The following is an 18,661-nucleotide window of genomic DNA, read 5'->3' as shown; positions in this document are numbered from 1 at the left end:
GCGGATTTCCAGCAGACTTAAAGCCCTAGCAATCGCTGCACCAATTTTGGGAAGGACCCACGAGTTTGCTCCCACAGCCCAAACTCTCCAGGCAGGAACCAACTTTCAGGTGTACGCGTGGGCGCTAGCACAACGCGAGCCCTGCTCTTGGCTGCGGATGCTGGCTCGTACCAGAAAACAGACAAGCCACCGGTAAAACTTTTAAAAGCATCTAACATTTTGAAGCCTTACAGTCCCATTTTACAAGCGCTTGAGCAAAGTCGGAGCTTAAAACCTATACGGAGCCAGGGAGACTTGGATAGTTTTGAAAGCCCTAACCCAGAGCAGGTTGAACTCCAGCCAGAGAGAAAGAAAAAAGGTTAGCCTGAAAGCTGACATATATATCTATACGTATATTAACCAGTTCAGTACACAGTCTTAAAACAAACAAAAAACCCCCCACGTAATCTGCAAACCTTCCCAAAGCAATTACATTTACCTGCAGGAATGATTTGCAGGAACGTTTACAGGAGCCAGAGATACTCCTAAGTATCCGAGCAATGTGTTTTTAATGGTAGGTTTGCAACAACGGGAAAGAAAGGCTGAAATGCACTTGGTTTTGCATTTGCAACAGCTACAAATGAATGAATTCTTAAAATTTTCAGCCTGTTGGTGGACAAACTTGGGAAAAGAAAAGCAGCTAGATCTGTTGAAATCAGTCAGTGCTAATACTGCACCCGGTGTGCATGGGCACGCACCACTTGAGGTTCACGGTGCGTTGCAAGAAGCGGCACCCCGCAGCTCCGCTCCGCGCCTGACAGCCCAGCAGCATGCACATAACCCACCCAGACCTGTCAAACCCCACATACGTGCAGCGGTTACACCTGACAGTTACAAATCCTAATTCACCAGTAACATATGGGCCTGGTTTAGGCGGTGCTGAGCAAGCCGCTGTGCATCCCGCTGCTCCCCGGTGCTTTGCATCCGCGCACGCCAAGCTGGTGCACATGCAACTGCGGCGCTCGTGGCACAGGACACGTGTACCCCCATGTCCCCCTTGCCGGATGCTTCCCAAAGAGGAGCCGCGCTTTCTGCAGCTAAATCCCCTCTGCGGCTTGGGAGGCCGCAGCCCGGAGGGGGATGAGCCCAGCTGCAGGAAGGGAAGCAGGTCAGAGGGACGCCGGCAAATACTCTCCTACGAAACCGCTCTGCCTGCAGCAAGGAGGTGCCCAGCCCTCCGCTTCGCACCACCGCTAACCCTCTTCCCATCCAGCAGCCAGACATTTCTGAGCACTAATCCAAGCGGGTTTTCCCCGGGACGCCCTTGCAACAAGTCTCCCGGGCGCCCCAGGGGCGTCGCGGCCCTGCCCACGAGGCCGGGGCGTGGGAAAGCGGAAAATCCCTGCTTTCCCGTGGCACCTCCCCGCAGCAACCAGCTGCAGCGTCAGCCCCGCGCTGGCTGAGCCCCGGAGAGCTCCCGCGGGATGCTCCCTCCTGCGGCCCGGCTCAGGCGCCCCACGGGGACGGTGCGGGGGGATGAGGCGGCCGCAGCCCCCTTCCCCGGCGCCCCATCCCCGGGTCACCCGGGGACAAACACCAGCGCCCGGGAGGAAGATGCAGCCTCGCTGCTCCAGCGCTACCCAGGCAGTTGCCATGGGTACGGGATGCGCGCGTTGCTATGCGATGGTCCTCCAGTTGCCACGGATACCGTAGGTATGTCACCACGCAGGGCTTATTAGTTGCCATGGCTATTAAAAGGCTCCCATCCTCCGGGGACCTCAAGGGACAGCGAGGGCCACCGGCTGTCCCCGCGCCCCGGCTCCCGAAACCCACGGGAGCCGGGGCGACATGGGCTTTGGGGCGACATCCCCGGCTTCTGGGAGAGACCACGCCGGGGCACGGCTCGGGGAAAACCGGCTGCTTTCTCCCGGTCGGCACGGGGTATCCCAGCAACGGGGGTTCGTTAGGAAGTTAGTTTGCAGGAGGACCCTGAAGCCTGCAGCGCACGGCGCGGAAACGGGAGGGCACGGCTGCGGTTTACCTGCCGAGCCGCCTTAGAGCATCCATCATCCCATCGCGGAAGAGAAGTCTTTGTACCGCTCTGACGATGACCGTACAGCCCAAACCACGCGTTGTTGGGCAGAAACACAACAACACTCCGTCTTTACAGAAAAGGCTTAAAAAAATAAAAATAAAAATAAAATTTAAAAAAGGCCCAAACTTGGCGATAATGGCGCAGCGCCGGCTGCAGGACCGCCGAGCCCCTCTCCCAGAGCTCCTCTCCAGGTTCGGCCACAACCCGGGTCCCCGGGTCCCCATCCTTATGCTGCGGCCAAACTCGAGCCCTGGCATGTGCTTCCTAGCAAAGCATGTGTGATGAGTTTCACGGGCCTGAGCCTGGCCTGAAAGCCAGCAAGAGCCCCCAGCACTCGCGACTTCATTAAAACTTCACTTTCCAGCACAAGCGACACGAGGGACCCAACTCCAGGGAAACACCCGCGGCACGGCCAGGCAGAGGGAGCGACGCTGCTGGATTTAAGGCCGCTGGATTTAACGAACGCGTGCGTTAGCTCCCGAGGATTTTCTGGGGCATCCGGCACCGTACGGGGCCGGGCAGCTGCCTCCCCGCGTGGAGCCTCCGCCTCGGCTCGCGGCGCAAGCAGCGGGCACCGCTTCCCGCAGGCCACACAAACCCACGCGTATAATACCGATGCACTCCAAAACGTAAATTAAACGTATTATTTTCTACTCGCTTTGATAGATTTTTCTAGGAAGGATATAATTTTTTACTTAACTCCAGTGGACCAAAAGTAAAGGAAAACCTACCACAGCTGAAACCCTATAGAAAGGCATATTACCCCCATGCAAAAAATTAGATTCCTCCTACACAATACTATAGGATGATTTAAACATAATATACGGGAATATAACACATTATTAAATTGTATAGTATCTTTCTAGAAAGAAAGACCTACGCTATAGGATTCTAAAAATTACTCTGAAAACCTATTACGTTTCAATATAGCTCAGCTGGCTTCCTTCCTATTAAATTCCGCGAGACTTTTTCCTGAACAGTTAGAGTTTTAATTGCATCTCCGAACACTGCCGCAACCTCGCTCACGCTCCCAACTCCCCCGCGCGCGACGCAGCCGAGCGGCCCGGCAGCCCGCGGCTTTCGGAGGATGCCGGCACCTGTAAATTGGGGCGGTTTTGCCAGAAACATCTTGTTTTGGGGCGGTGGGGCAGCACCCAGCCGGGACACAAAGGCGGCTCATCCGGGCGCAGGACAGACAGGAGGACGCAGGGGCTCCTCCGAGCCGATGGAAAACGCCACCGGCATCCCCAGGGCGGGGATGGACCCAACCTTGCTCTTTCCCACAGTCAAAAAATACCGCCAGAGAGGAAAAGCCAACTAGCCAGGGGCCTGCTGGCTCCGTTCCCTTGACTTTAGGGCCCCAACGCAATTTTTTATTTCTTTTTGAGGGCGGACGCGCGGGCAACCTCCGGCAGCGCATCCACGCTAACACCTCGCTGCACTCGGCAAAGAGCGGAGGGAAAAGCGAGGCAGACGAGAGCGGGATCAACAGGGTTCTGGAGATGCCGGTTTTTAAGAAATCCCACACGTCTCCCACTCTCCCGGCGCTCGCTACCGCAAGGACGAGAGCAGTTTAAAATAGCCGATCGGCACGCCGAGGCGACCCGGCGGCGCGCGCCCCGTCCGCGCCCGTCCTCTTCCCCCTCCGCAAAGGGGAAAAAAAAGAGGGTTAGGCAAAAAGTTGCCTTCAGCTGTTGCCATAGAGACTCCGCGGCTCGGCACAGAAAACCCAAACCTTGTCAAAAAAAGGAAGAATTTAAGATTTTAATCAGCCAGAGCACACGGGAGGCCACGGGCATCAATCCAGGTCGGTGCCTTACCAGCCTCTGCCTCCGGATGCCTCCGCCCCGCGCGCAGGAGGGGACCGGGAGGCCTGCCGGGGGGGGGGACGCGGGCAGAGGGGCCACGGCAACGCCAACCCGCGCGAGAGCCAAGCGCCGGGACGGGGGCCCGGCCTGGGGGCCGCCTCCGCCCTTCAAGGTCCCGACTTGAGGAATTTGTGAAAAGGCAGGTTTGAACCCGCCGTGCCCGTCGGGACGGCAGCCGGCTTCGGCGCGGCGAAGAGGCGCGCGGAGAGGCAGGCGGAAGGGAACCAAAGAAAAGATGAAGAAGTGACAAGGGTGGGCGTGAAAGAAAGTGGCACTTTTTAGGGAGGCCAAAAGATGGATTTTTTTTTTCTTTCTTTCTTTTTTTGAAGGAGGAGGAGGAGGATGGAGCAACGGGACAGACCAGCTCTGGCACGTGGTGCTGGAGAGCTGCCCGGGTGCTTTGGCAGTACACGCGGCTCCGGAGCAGGACAGGTCCACGCTGGGTCCGACGTCCCAGGAGACGTCCCGAAGCTGCCCCTGTGGTGCAACCTGCTCCTGCGCCTCGGCTCCCAGGGCCCGCTGCAATCCAGGCAAAATGACGCTTTCCCACGCGCGGATGAAGGCCCGGACCGTTCCTGCCGCACAGAGGTGGAAGGTTTTCGCAGCTGCCTTTCTGCAGCACCAACGCGATGAGCGCCATCCGCTTTCCCGCGCTCTCCTTCCCCGCCGAAGCGGCTCCCCCGAAAGCTCGCGCCTTGCTGCAGCAATAACCTACCAGCCGATCTGCTCGCCTTCCCGCTTCCTTTATCCGCTGCCAGAAAAATAAAATAAAATTCAACACCACGAGCGAGGCAAAACACTTCCCAGAACCTCCGCTACGTCGCCCATAAGTTTCACCTCTTGGCCGGTACAGCCAGCAGCGGGGAGGAAGGGCAAAAAAGAAAAAACTACCGAAAACCATGAAAAACCCCACTCGTAACACATAACATGTTTTCGCGACTGTCTTGAAATTGCTCTTTTTGGCCACATCTGCCACATTGCCTCCTGAGCCGACGTCCACTTTGACCACAACTCGAGTGACGTGGGATCGCCCCGCCGCTCCGGCGTTGCAGCCCCAGCAGCGGCACCGAGCCGAGACAAACGTGGCTGCACCGCGTCCCCGCGGTCGCGTCCCCGCAGCCCGCCCTGAGAGCCCCAAAGGTCCCTTTTTACCGCCGTTAAAGCCTTGCGGTCACGCTGGCGACCTCCCCGGAGGGCTTGAGGACAGGGCGAGGGCAACCCCCGGGCAGGAGGGCTGGTATTTGGCTCCAAGGGATCCCAGGAGCGCCGGGAAGAGCCAGAGCCGCTTGGCTAAGGAAAAGTTTTCAGTTCCAAGGCCGGGTCGTATTTCATGCCCAAGAATACAAAGTTTGAGCAAGACCAAAACAAGGAACTTCAAAAGGAAAAGGATTAGGCTAGGGAATATCGTTGCACGAGCTCAGCCTCCGCGGGGTAACGGGAGAAATCCCGAAGGGGCCGCAGGCGGCCTGCCGCAGGGCTCGGCGCGCGGGGCCGGGGAGCCGCTGCCGCGGGCGGGTGAACGACCCCTGGGAAGGGAGCTGCCGACGGGCGCCCAAAGCACCCACCGCCAGCCCCCGCCTTGGCCGCGCTCTCCGAAGCCGCCAAGAAAAGCTCGCACCGGGGAGCACGGCCGCGCACGGCATCGCTCCCGGCGGGACAGGGAGCCGAGGGGCCGCCCGGGCGCTTCCCGCGGGACCCACGTGGACAGGCGAGCTTGCTGCGGGCTTGGAGCCAGGGCAGGACGAGGCGCAGCTGCAAAGCCCTTCGTCACCGTTAAGCGGCCCCGCACCCATCGGGGCAGGCAGCCCCTCGCGCTAAGCTGCTTTCTGCGCTTTGAGATGCCCCCAGAGAGGAAGGTTTGCAAGCTTTTTCGCTAACCAAATCGCTCCTTGCTTTAGAGGATGGATCCACCCCACCGACGGGTCCTCTGCAAAGGGACATCTGGAAGTCGGAGCTGGGGGTGGCAAGGACGGTGCCGGAGAGACGGCGAGCGGATGGTGGTTTACAGGGTACCATCTACTGTCCTCAAATAAAGGCTACGGATTGCTCCAAACAGGACATAAGGAAAGCCCACAAACAGGGGTTTTAAGGGCGCTATTGCAAGCACCCCGTTGCATAAGCCTGCTCCCGCCAGTCCTGCTTTCCCGTCGCCCGTCGGAGAAGGGCTGGGCAAACCTCGCCTTGGGCTCAGCCTCCAAATTGCCCTGCTTGCCCAGGGCGCCATGGCCGGGCCGGGCCGCTCAGCCCCCGGGACAGCCCGAGGCTCGCAGGGACGCCCGGCGCACGGCCTGCCCGCGTCCCCTCTGCCGCCGCTGCCGGGTCCCCACTGCTGCCTCCGGCCTCCCGCCCCATCCCCCGCGAGCATCTCCAGCTCTCTCCTCCTCCCGCGCCGTGCCTGCGTGTGGGTGTATTTGGAAACGAGAGCTTTCCAGCTGAACTGCAAAATGCAATGCAGAGATCACAACTCCTCGAATAGATTCATCACACACACACCAGCCTCCACGCTGCCCCCAATGCAAACCCGAGGCAATAGTAAAACACAGCAGCGGAAAACCGAGCTATTAGGAAGATGAAAGGGGCAGAACTGGGGGAGGGGGGAGAAGGGGGCACAGAAAAGAGCATCCGATGCCTCCTTTCGCAGCAAAGGGGTTTCCGATTTAGCGCAATGTTTGCAGCTTGGCCATAGCTCACCCGGCCCTTCGCACCTGCGACCTGCGGTTGCAGAGAGGGGACAACCCTGTTTCGCGGGGCCGCGACGAAGCAAAACGTAGCAAAAAGCCCAGCCCGAAACCCCAGCTGCGAGACGGGAGCATCCCCTGCGGGGAGAGACCGACTCCAGGTGCGGAGCCGAAGGAGAGGGCGGCTCGCGGCTCCCCGCGGGTGCCGGCAGGCCTCGGGCACCTCAGGGCTCTCCCAGGCCGGTAAAAGGCAGGGTTCCCCCCTACGACCCTCAGGAGCAGTTTCCTAAGCGGACGGCGCTCCGATTGCCGTGCGCCCGGGAGCGGCGGGCTCGCCGCCCGGCTGGGGGCCGCGGGTGACCCCAGGGAGGGCCACGAGGCACGTTCCACCTTAAGGGAGAGCCGGCAGGACGAGCCAAAAGCATCCTAACAAATGCCGTCGCCATAGCAACGTCTAACGAAGGTAGCGGGCGCTGGTTTAATAGGAAACGCGCTAATGAAGGTAGCGTGTGCGCTGGTTTAATAGGAAGCGCAACGGAGAGGTGAGCACGTGCCTGGCTCGGAGCCGCTCTCCCCAGCGCCAGGAGCGGGCGCTGGGGACCTTCCAGCTAATGCGGAGCTGCGCGGGCTGCCGCGGGGAGAGGCACCTATGCAAGGAGCTGGGTCCTACATGAAACGGTGCCTACGAGCAGAGAGAAAACACCCACCTTCACTAGAGACGGATGGCCGCGGGCTCAAAGACCTGGGCACGTCCCAGCACCGGCTGGGAGGAGGCCACTTGCAGGCCAGTTTGGCCCATGCTGTCCCCAAATCGGGAGGTTCCCCAGACCTGGTGGCCCCGGCGGGAAGCATCCCTCCATGCATACGTATGAGCCCAGCGCCTTGCCCCAGCCGGCACGGCGATCCAGGCTGGAGCCGCCTCCCGGGCATCTCCCTGCTTGGGCAGGACGGGGCTGGGCCAAGGGCACCAGCTCGCGCCCAGCCCAGGACCAGCTTCCAGCAGCGACACGGCGCCAGGGGCTTGGCACAAGGCTGATCCAGCCAACGGCAGCTCCCAGCCCACGAGCAACGTTGACCGAAAGGCTGGTGGCGAGCTCAGGGGAGGCCGCGGGGTTCACACAGGAACCTGGCGATGCCTCGACCAGGTCCGACCTGCACCCAAAGGCACTCAGTCCTGGTTCAGCACCTCTGCTCCAGCTCCCCTCTCCCAGATCCCAAGCAGGGAATAACGCTGTGGAAGATCTCCTAATCCCCGACACAGGCTGCCACTTGCCTTCCAGTTCCCACCACTGATTAGCAACACTAGCACCCCACCAAGTCACGTCAATAGGCAGCAGGCAAGGCCAGGTGCTCAGCTCCAAGCAGGATGAGGCTCAAAGGGCAGAGGACACATACGGTGACAACCAGTCCCTTTACTGGGGGTTTTAAAAGCCAAGCGAGGGCTTGCGTCTCCTGGCTCCTGCAAGCCGGGCTGCGGCGTCACCAAGCCCAGCCCCGGGGAGCGTGCAGAGCCCTGCCAAGCACCTTTTGCCTTTAAACCCTGGGGTTTGCCATTTCCAAAAGGCCATTCCCCACCTTCGGCTGGAATGCCCGCAGGAGCCTTTTCACGCAACGCCACCAAGGGAAGGGTTTGAACCCCGACGCTCCAGCAAGAGCAGCCCCTCTCACCGCGCAGGCTGCGGGGCGAGCGCGACGCTCTCCCGGCCTGGCCACGGCCACGGCCCCGGCGAGACGCGCAGCGCTCCGGCGAGGCAGGAACCGCCCTGGCAACCCCGCTCCCGAGGCACAAAAGACGGGAGATTTCCGGAGGGATGAGTTGCTGCAGGGCGAGCGAGGAGAGCGAGCAACCCCGCCGGGAAGCCTTCAGAAAAGGAAACACCTTCCCTTGCCCCCCCTTCCCCGGCTTTTATTTCGAGAGGCTGCGCTTTCTGCCGGGCCAAGGGCAGCGGCGAGGCCGGGGCTGCTCTGCCCATCCACCCCCCCCCCGGGGGCGGCGGGGGGCAGTTTGCAGCCCCGCAGCGGGACGCAGAGCGAAAACGCACCGCGGCGGGACCTTCCCGCGGAGGGCTGCCGGCGGGCCGGGAAGGGCTGCGGCGGGCAGAAAGCGCCGGGCAGCGAGACAGATGCCAGCAGAGGGCAAATCCCGGGGAAGGCAGGGACACCGGGGCCGGGGATTTCCCAGGGAAGGGCCTCGGCGAGGGCAGCGTGCGCTGCCGGGGGGAAGGGCAGCGCGGCGAGGACGGATGCCCGGCCCCGGTGCTCACCGCCCGCCGGGGACGTGCGCCCAGCTCGCGTTTTATTAGCAAACCGCCCCGTTTCAGAGGGAAAACACAGAGCGGAGTGGAAACCTCCAGCTCCTGAAACGGCCTGGAGAAAGGGCCGGGGGAGGGGGGGACACGGAGAGCCCGGCTGTGCCCCCGCGGAGGGAGCGGCTGCAGCGGGACCCTGCCGGCAGCCCCGAGGTCCCTGGGCTTGGGCTCCCCCCACTGCTAGGCAGCAGCTCTGCAAAGAGGAGAAGAGACCTGGCCGGAGGCACCGGGAGCAGCCAGGGCCCCCGCAAGCGCCCCGAGCCCCGCCAAAGCCTGGGCAGCCCTGGAAAACGGGAATCCCCCCTTCCCCCGAGGGCAGGGCAGCCTCCGGCACTGCGTGGGCGCCGACACCGCTCTCGGCCGGCGCTGGCCCCTGCCCGCTTACACCAGCAGACCGACCACCTCGAGGCACCCGCAGGGACGGGCGGCTTCTCACCGGCGATGCCCGGTTCAGGGCACGGCCCCATCCGGTGTCACCGGCAGGAGCTTCCCAGGCTCCAGCTAACCCAGAGGCACCACAAGTCCTTTCTGGAGGTCCTTGCTCTGCACGCACCAAGCTCCGGCATCACCTCCACCCGCAGCATCAGCCCAGCACTGGGCTTCAAGGGAGGGTCGAGGTCTCCTCCCTGGGTCCGCTGGTGCATGGTCCCTCTGCTAGGGCCATCGAGCTGGCTGCGACCCCCAAAGTCCCTCACCTGGGCTACGCAAACAGCAGTCTAACAGGGAAAGAGCCAGGCACCGGGAAAAGGCAACAACCGGCAACAGTCAGGTTAGCGGTAACAGGCTCCAGCGGCCGATCCCCCCGTCCACTCGGCCTCAGCTTCCTTCAGGGATGAGCCATCCACGGGATTACAAACAACAACGCAATTTATGCCGGAGGGAGACCTTCAGGATTTATGCCATACGCTCACAGTGAAGTGCAAACACGTTTGCATCCGCACATGGCTGGATCCTCTGCCGGAGGAATCAGGGTTTTGACCCCAGAATTCGCGATGACTCTCCAAAGGAGCATTCGAGACAGACCTGCACTGTGACCCTGAGCAGTGTACGGTCTCGGGGGTATATCCCGAGACATATTTATGTTCCTCCAAAGAAAGATAAGTCAATAACCACATACAGTAGCAGTTAGAAGTCAGATATTAATTTAATTCCTCTCCTCCCTGTCTGCCCAAATAAGCATTAATTCACTGGAGCACTGGGGCCCTATTATTTATCATTCTTACTGGGGTTTCTATTTTCTCCAGTTAAGGTAGAATTACTATAAGCAAGCTATCTCGAGAGCAAGGCGACTGAATGAAAAGCACCATGCACCTAACGCAAGCTTGGGTACCTAAAACCCAGGCGGGAGTTTTTTTCATGTTATTAGCGGATAAGGTTGAAGTGGAGGCTGGTTAAAGCGCAGCGCATCAAATGCATTTGAAAGCTGCATTCAACCCTCAAAGGAAACATTTTCAAGCTTCCTACAGACCTTGGGGCTGAGGAAGGAGCCAGGATGCTGGATGCTGCCCCAGGGTTTAGTGTCCTTTTGAGCACAAGTCAGGATGCCCCGGCTGCAGGTGCGGGGCGAGGGATGGGGCGCATCCTCGGAGGGAGCCGTGTCCACCCCGAAGGCTGTGCTCACCCGCCCCCAGCCCAAAGTAGCCGGTTTCCTCTCGAGTCTGGTCTCAACCAAGAGCTAAAAATGAACCTTATTCATGATTAACATCTATATTTGCATAGTGTGGCTGTCAGCTTAACGCAAAATAAATGTTTTGGCACACAGAGTTACAGGCAGAGGGGTGAGCCCTGCCCTCCAGAAGGGAGCTTTATCCTCAGAACGGGTTAATGACTGGTTTCTAATTAAATTAACAAAGCATTAACAAGCCCCGCTTGCCATCTGGGCAGGGGCCGGCTCCGCTCTGCGGCGCTCAGGGGCTGATGCGGCCACCGGCAGCTCCGAAGCAAGCAGAGGCAGTCAATAATTCCGGAGGAGGAGTGTTAAACTTGACCTGATTAAGTTATGAATCACAGGAAATCCTAAAGGCACGAAAGCCCAGGGACCGTTTGGATGCGGAGGTGCGCGAAAGCCCTCGGCGAGCTCCTCTCCCGGGCGGCCGGGACTGGCGAAAGTCTCGCCCGAGCCCTGGATCCCAGCCACGAGGCTCGGAAGCATCTTGAGGCTTGGTCAGTGGAGGCAACAGGAGAAATCGCTTGGGACAGACCCACATTAGAGTGGCTATAAGGGTGCTTTGCTGTGCGAACCTTGCGAGTGCAGGGCTGGTGTCTGGATTACGCTAAGCAAACTTTTCTTTATACACTTGTAGCTGTCTAAGCTCCGATGCACCATCTCCCAACATCTACCCCACATCCTTCGGCCTCCCAGCCCAAGGAGCGGAGAGGACCAGGACAACAGAAACCCCCTGAGCAAACAACGGCGAGTCGTCACGCCGAGGAGGCACGCTAAAAATCCAGACCCAAACCACGCTTTGACCACCGGCGCCGAGCCAAGAGACGGTTTCCATTCGCCTGTGACTAAGTAGCGAAGGTTGAGTCACAGGCGCTGGGTCGCTCTGCTCCCACGCACGCGTGCCGCGGCATTCCCACCGGGAGCTGCCGGGCCGCGAAGCCCCGGCGCTGCCTCACCTCGGCCGCGCGATGCTGTTCCTGGCTCCCCGACAGCCAATTTCCCGTAAGGCGCTAACCAGCGCTGGGTAAATCATCAAGTATCGCAAGCAAAGCTCAAGCCCGAAACTTTCTCTCAGCAAATACCCAAGCCGAAAAATGTGCTTTTTCCATCTGCTCAAAGGCTGTTTGCGCGAGCTTTGGTAGGAAGCAGATGTGAACGCATCCCAAAGCACGATCAATTGTTAGTCACTCGGTTATATAAAACCATGAGAATTTCCTCCTTTTTACTTTTTTCCCCCCTCCGCGCTGGGCCGGCTCCGCGGGTGAGAGGCCGAGGGTTGCTCGCAGCGCCAAACACCCCCAGGTCGGGGAAACCTCCGTGCGCATCACCGCCGCTAAAGGGAAAATTTCCCACCGAGGGCTGCCGGCGGCCAGCCAAGGCGCTCCGCGGACCCGGCCAAGGCAGGGGAAGCCACGGGCTGGCCGCGGAGCAAACCGAGAAACACTTAGGGCTCCTAATTAACTGGGATGCTCGGCCCCCTCCAAACCACAGCCAAGCTTCAAAGCCTTCCCGACCCGCCTCCGGCGCGCAGCTATTCGCCGCTGCGGGTTCTTCCTAACCCGCTTAAAAAATAAAAATAAAGAAAAAAAGCATGGGACGCTGCCTCTCCTGGGGTTTGGTAACCGAACGGGCGACTTCAGCGGGGGCTCGGGGGGGCTGGCGGGATCCCGAGCCCCGGGCTGGGCAAACGCTCACCCACGCTCCCGCGCCAAGGAAAATGCTTTTATTATCCAAACGAACGAGCTGTCGAGACCTTGCTTTGGCCAAGGATTTCGCTCCCTCGCGGCAAAACGGCAGAGAAGCGGAGACCTGCGAGAGGCTGGGGCAGGGAGCCTGGGGCAGCCGAGGACTCGGTCTTCCCTACGAGGAAAGTGAAAGAGCGGAGCTGTGTTTAAAGCGAAAATGGAAGAGTTATTTTCCAGCGTAACGCCAAGACATCTGCAGGGGGTGGGGGGAGAAAGAAAGAAGAAAATTCTCTAAGCGTCATAAAATCCCAGGCATTTCTAGGGCAGCTCCAGCGCCCGGCGCTACCGGAGTGGGGAGGAAACACCAAAGCTGATCAGTCCTCGAGCAGCAATCGCCACGCGCCAGCTGGAAGGACGGCTCCGAACCCGCCGGAGCCCTTATCCCAGATCCAAAGGGGATCGGGAATTGCCCCCACCGCGAGGAGACCCGTCTCGGCCTCCGCCGGCGCCAAGGAACAGGCGAGCGATCCCGTTCCAGCAATTCCTGCTTTTTCGCTCTCCTCCCCAAAATTAAAAGCAGGCCTCCGGAGACGGCCTCGGTCGCGTCTTGTAGGAACCCTTGTTCCGGATTTCCTACAAGGAGGCGAGGAATCCGACCGGACCCGTCCCCGAGGAAAACGGGGGCCCCCGGGCGGGCCGGGGAGCCGGGGGCGCCCGGCGCCGGCGGTGCCTCCCGCGGCTATCGCGGACGAGCTGGGATGACATAACCGCGGAGTGCGCGGAGCGGAGCCTTTTGTCCGCCTGCCGAGAGCCGGGGAGCGAGCAAGAAGGGAAGAAAGAAAAAAAGAAAGAAAGAGAGAAAACTTCTGGAAGTCATTACGGCTCCTCCGCTCCAGTCTCCCTCTTGGCAGACGGCTCCCCGCTCCCCTTCCCTCCCCCCCACGCCCGATTCAAAATGCCAGCCTACGATTTTTAAATGAGAAAAAGCTGTACTGTACTCCAGCGCTTGGATAAACTCCTACACAAACTTCCAGATGTGACACAACAGCCTGGAAGAGGGAATTCACAGAAGAATCTCCTTTAAAAAAAAAATAAAAGGGAAAAAAAAATTACACACACGCACACGAAGCAAGCAAAGCGTGCTCGCTCGCGCTTGGCTTCGCCCGCGCGGCCCGGCCCGGCCACGGATGCCTCCGGAGAGCCTGAGCGATCCGTGGCGCCTCACCGAGATCGGGATCGACCCGCTCCTGGCTTCTCTCAGGAACGGAGTCGTTAGGGCTGTGCCGGCGCTCGCGGCCGGCTCCCGGGGCAAACGGCGGCCCCCGCCGCCCGCGCTCTCGCCCCAGGGATCGCCCGGGAGCGGACACGAGGCTTGGCGACTCCGGCTTGGGGAAAAAAAAGGGAAGGGAGGAAAAACAGATGAAGCCGTTTCTCTCCCGCATCCTCGCGTTGACGCCAGCGCGAGCCAAAGGGACCGTCCCCACCTGCCCCGGGAAGCGGCACGACACCCGGAGCAGCCCGGCCCCGGCCCCGTCCTGCCAAGTGAGGGAAGGGGCCGGCTGGCGCCCCGGAGCGGGGCTGGCGGCAGGAAACCTCGGCCCTGGTTTCCCACGAGGGGTCAAGGAAGAGAGAAGCCGAAGGCGAGGGGCCCTGCCCAAGGCGCGCGGCTCTCCCGCGGCTCCGGGACACCTCCGGGCGAGCGGCTCCCTTCCCGAAACGGGGCAAATTCGGGGGTCCCGGAGCTACGCACAGACCCGGTGAAACAAGTGAATTCTTGCTCCTTTTTGTTTTTTCCTAAATCAACACGATCCCTTTCAGGCCCAACCTCTCAAAACGAAGTATTCTGGGTTTTAAACCCCCAAAAAGCCGCGCTGAAACAACCGTATTTAAGCGCACAAAAGCGGCACCGAAGCTCTTCCCTTGCAACGCGCCTTTTTGACGAAAGCCTATTTCCAGCTCTCGAGCGCAGGGCGCAGCGCCCCGCTGTCCCCGCGAGCCGGCGGCGGCTCCGGAGCGTGGCAGCCCAGCGACACCTCGGCGCCGGCGCGGCCTCCGCAGTCCGGCCCGGGAGGCGAACGCCCCATCCCTGCCACGAGCGCGCCCGTCGCCGGCTGCTGCGGCGGGGGCTGCGCGGGGTCCCCAGACCATCCCCTCGCCAAGCGGCTGGGGGTCACGCGAGATGGGAACGCTCCTCCGGGCAACAGCCCCAACCTCGCCTTCCCCGAACGCCCCGGTGCTGGGTGTCGCCCTCTGCGCCGGGGTGAAAAAGCTGGAATTTTCACAAGTCCGGGGCCTCTCCCCAGGCCGGCGCTCGGCGGCAAAGCCCCCTTCCCGCCCGCCGCTCGCCGGGCTGCAGCGCTCTGCAGACAGGCAGTAGCTGCGCGGGGGGGGGGCAGAGGTTTTAGTGCTACAGTAGAGATCACAGCTCCCTTTCAGCCGCACTGTTATTTTCCCATTCGGAGCTCTTAACGCCAAGCCGTAGCATCCTTCCTCCGCTCTCCATCCCCGCTCTTCAATCACTGCACAACTCGCAGAGGAATAGCCTCGGTTTTGGGCTCTGATCAGAGGAGCAGTCTGGCACAGACCCTGCTACAGCCTTTCATCCTCCAAGCCTTCACGGTGCTTTTATTTTATAAGCGAAAGTCAAGTAACCAGCCTCCCTCGTCCTCCCCCGCCCCGGACACCCGGCTCGGCGCTCCGCTCCCGCCCAGGCGCGCCGCCGGGAAGCTCTGCCTGGGCTACATCTCCCACTCAGGCTCCGGGATTTTATCCTGAGCCGGGGCCACGGGTGACACGGACACCTCCTGGGTGCTCCGAACTCCGAGTGCGGGCGTTCCCGGGCATGTGGAGCCAAGCCATGGGGAAGAGGTGGGCTGGGAAGCACATCCCGCTGGATCGCCCCCTTGGGGTCCCTGGCTTGCCGGGGAGCGAGCCATCGCACGGCGCAGGTGGGGTCAACGCAGCCTGGCCGTGCTTTCACTCAAGACTAGTACGGTGTAGATGGCAAAGATAGTTTTGCAGGATGGATCTCATTTTTTTTAAATCCTAAAATGATATCTCGGGCTCCAAGATCTTGGAGCATTCAATTTCTGGATCAGGACAAAGTTCATGGCTTTTTGCTAGCTCTGAGAGAGTGGAGGAAGAGGAGTTCAGCAAGGTTCCCCCTCTATCTCTGCTCCAAACAGCGGGAGAGAAACCTCTGTGGCCCAGCCAGGAGATGCCTTGAATTCAAATGTCATGGAAAAGCCTGACAAATCGTCTTGGCGGGGATGTTGCATCCTTGCTGGACACCGCGCATCTCCTGCTCCCCCTCAAACCCTCCCCGGCCGCTGTCGCACAAGCCGCCTGGAGAGGGATGGAGGGCAGCAGCCCGCGGGCACGAGGACGCCCCGGAGCGGGACCGGCGCTGGCACGACACCGCGACACTCCGGGCACCGGCAGCACTCGCTGGCCCCAGCCACACACTGCAAAACCCGCACGGCTGCGCCGGCCTCGCCAGGCAGGACCCGTCCATCCGCAGCCGAGGAGCGGAGCTCCGGCAGCGCCGAGCGAGCGGAAAAGCACCTGGGAAGCCGTGGCAGCGAAACCCGGAGCCCAGGCTGAACCCTGCACCTACAGCTTCGCCCACCAAAAGGTAAAACCGGAGCAGAAGAGCAGAACGAGCCACCCAAGGGGCAGCCCGGGCTGCCAAACCCACGGGGGACGGGGCAGCGTTTCGCCAGCCACGTGACCCGAGCCCTCGTCACTCCTACCCGAAGCAGCTGGTGGCAACAAAGCCTTTCCAGCAACGCGATTAGACTCTTCTTTTTTGGCGCAGGGTCACAACATCTAAAAGATTACTGTGTGCTAAGAGTCACTTTTCTGGCTCGCCGCGCAAACGGCAAAGGATAAACGAGCAGGCAGCTCGGCTCCGGCACCCAGGGCGGCAGAGCGCTCCCGGAGCGACGGGACGCAGCGAGGATGCCAAGCCGGCCAGCACGCTCCTGTCTCATCTGCAGGCTCAATTACCTTTTTTTTTTTTTTTTTTTTAATTATCATTAAATAAGCTCTCCCAATTCTGGGTCAGTGACCCTGAAAACAAATAGTCGCATGCAGACACGCAGCCTGGAGGCCCGCAGCAGCGTCCCCACGGCCCCGCCAGGGCCTGCGGCTCTTCACAATCTCATTTCTCCGTCGGAAGCAAGTCGAAAACTAGTGACAAGGAAAACTGGAGCTTCCAGGGCTGCACCCTAATGCCCGCTCCCCGTTTGAAGTGGTGCTTGCAGGTGCCCAGGGGAGACTTCTAAAATAACACTAATTTTCCAAGGACAAAAGTTCACCTGCTTGTGTTGGCAGCCACAGAAAAGATGTGTTCCATGCTGTTATTGGGGAGGGGTGTTTACTCAAAACAACTAAAAAGGTGCAGGTGTTAACACCTGCTTCAAAACAACATCATTAGGAGGAGGAAAAAAAAAAAAAAGACTTGAACACATTTAAATCAGCAATCATATATAACATTAGACATAGCAGGTAACAAGAACACACTGAGTGGCAGCCTGTCGTTAATATTTCTTCCCAGAACCGAATGCTTCAGAAAGTTTCAAGATCTCCTAAGATGCTTAAATAAATGCAGCTTTGAACTGCTGAGCTAGTGTGAAGGATGTGGGGAAACTGCTGGGAGTATTCAGGCCTGGAAGCAAAATCTTGCTTTTCCCCTCCTGGGGGACATTTTAGGAAAGGAGGTAGGCTGTTTATCAGATAAATTATTGCTGAAGCTAAAGTAAAACCGTATTCGCAACTCCAGCAGACCCTTGCCGCTCTCCTGTGACACGCCAGCCTCAGCCCAGGCGCAATTCCTAGCTGCTCACCCAAAACGGGAGCAGGAGGAGGACTCGCACGGTCTCTTCTGGCCCTCTGCACCACGTAACATGTCCTCCCTGTTCCCACACAGCCGCTCCCGCTCCAGATGTGGGGCTTCTGCCCGTACGTACTCGCCTGGCTTTTGCAAAGAGCAGCCGCATGGATCCGATAACTTCCCATGCACCCAGGCGGAGGCTGCCTTTCATGCACCAGCCCCTGCTGGAAGCCACAGGGCTCCGTTTCATTTCGTGTAGGTATTTGTTTTTGCAAATCGTGAATGTAAGCAGAGTTTGGGCACGGCAAAACACTTGCGGTGCTGCGAACTGAGCGCTGGTGGCAACTCAACTCCGAGGGAGGTTTTAAAGGCACCGAGACCACGGCACAAAGTGATTTTCTATTGTCTCCTTTTGGGGAGCTTCGACTTGACTAAAGCAGCTCAGCCGCAGCCCCCGTGCCAGCGCAGGCGGGAGTCCAGGGGGAGACCCACACACCCGATACCTCTGCAGGGTCCCCGGGGACCGGGCGGGCCGTGGCCCTCGGGTGCAGCAAGCACCAAGGACCCTCAGCCTTGCGTGATCCCCATGTCGCCCAGACCCCCCCAGCACGGCGCATCCCCGGGGCTGCAGCGGAGAGCGGGGCCTTCCCCCGGCCTCGCATGCCGTGAAACCATTTAGGGATCCTGAAGCCAGGCAGCAAAGCAACCCCCCTGCCATGCCGCTGCCTCCCCCTGGACTGCGCTCTCCTTAACCCCCCCGGGGGGACTGGGCAACCTAGAAAACAGAGTGGGCAAGAAACGGGGCCAGAGGGGAAGGGTTGGGGTCCCTTGGCATGTCCGGGGGAGGAGGAACACCGGAGGTGCCCCCGGTGGAGCAAGGAAGGGCAGCCGGGAGTCCTGCCCCAGCTCCCCCATGCCCAGGGGGTATCGTCCTGCCCCACGCCAGGTCAGGGCGTTTTGTCCCCCCTCCTCCAGAGACCCCCTGCAACAGCCCAGAAAACTTCCCGGTCGGAGCTGCTGGAGCAGCAGGGAGGGGGCGAGCACGGCCACGGCCCCGCTGCCCCTGGGGTCGGGGGAACCCTCAAATCCCGGATCCTTCCCCCCCACCCCCCCAGCCCCGGGCGGGCCCCAGCAGCGGAGCAGCCCGGCGCCGGGAGGCGCCCCCCGCCCGGCCCCATAACTTCGGGGGAGAAGGGCCCCCCCGGGGGCTTACCTGGCCGCCGGCACCTGCAAAGGATATGGGTTACACACCAGCCGCAGGCACCAGCTCCGCGGCCGGCTCTCCTGGCTCAGGTAGAAGAAGACGACGGGGGCCAGCGCCGGGTAGGGCAGCGCCTCCGCCTCCGAGTCGCCGCTGCCCGCGTCCCTGTCGCCCGGTGCCGGGCGGCCCCCGGCCCCGGACAGGTCATTAAGGCGGATGAAAGTCTTGGCTCTGCCCGGCTCCGGCTCCTCCTCGGCCGCTCGCGGTCCATCCTCGTCCATCCTCCGGCCGGCAGCCCCGGGGGCGAGCCGGGGCAAGGCGGGGCGAGCCGGGGGCGACTAGAGGG

The 18,661-nt window shown here is 60.8% G+C and overlaps 1 protein-coding gene across 1 annotated transcript in view; it reads right to left on the bottom strand.

Moving 5' to 3' along the window:
- Positions 1-18,596, bottom strand: part of CACNA1G (calcium voltage-gated channel subunit alpha1 G) — a 161,840-nt gene extending 143,244 nt beyond the window's left edge. Inside the window, exon 1 of the mRNA XM_067308542.1 lies at positions 18,355-18,596. Coding sequence (XP_067164643.1) covers positions 18,355-18,596 — 242 coding nt within the window. The remainder of the gene's footprint in view (positions 1-18,354) is intronic.
- Between the last annotated feature and the right edge of the window lie 65 nt (positions 18,597-18,661).

This window comes from Apteryx mantelli, chromosome 19 (genome assembly GCF_036417845.1).
Source record: "Apteryx mantelli isolate bAptMan1 chromosome 19, bAptMan1.hap1, whole genome shotgun sequence".
In the NCBI taxonomy this organism is placed as follows: domain Eukaryota; kingdom Metazoa; phylum Chordata; class Aves; order Apterygiformes; family Apterygidae; genus Apteryx; species Apteryx mantelli.
This window is presented reverse-complemented; position numbering and strand designations above follow the sequence as displayed.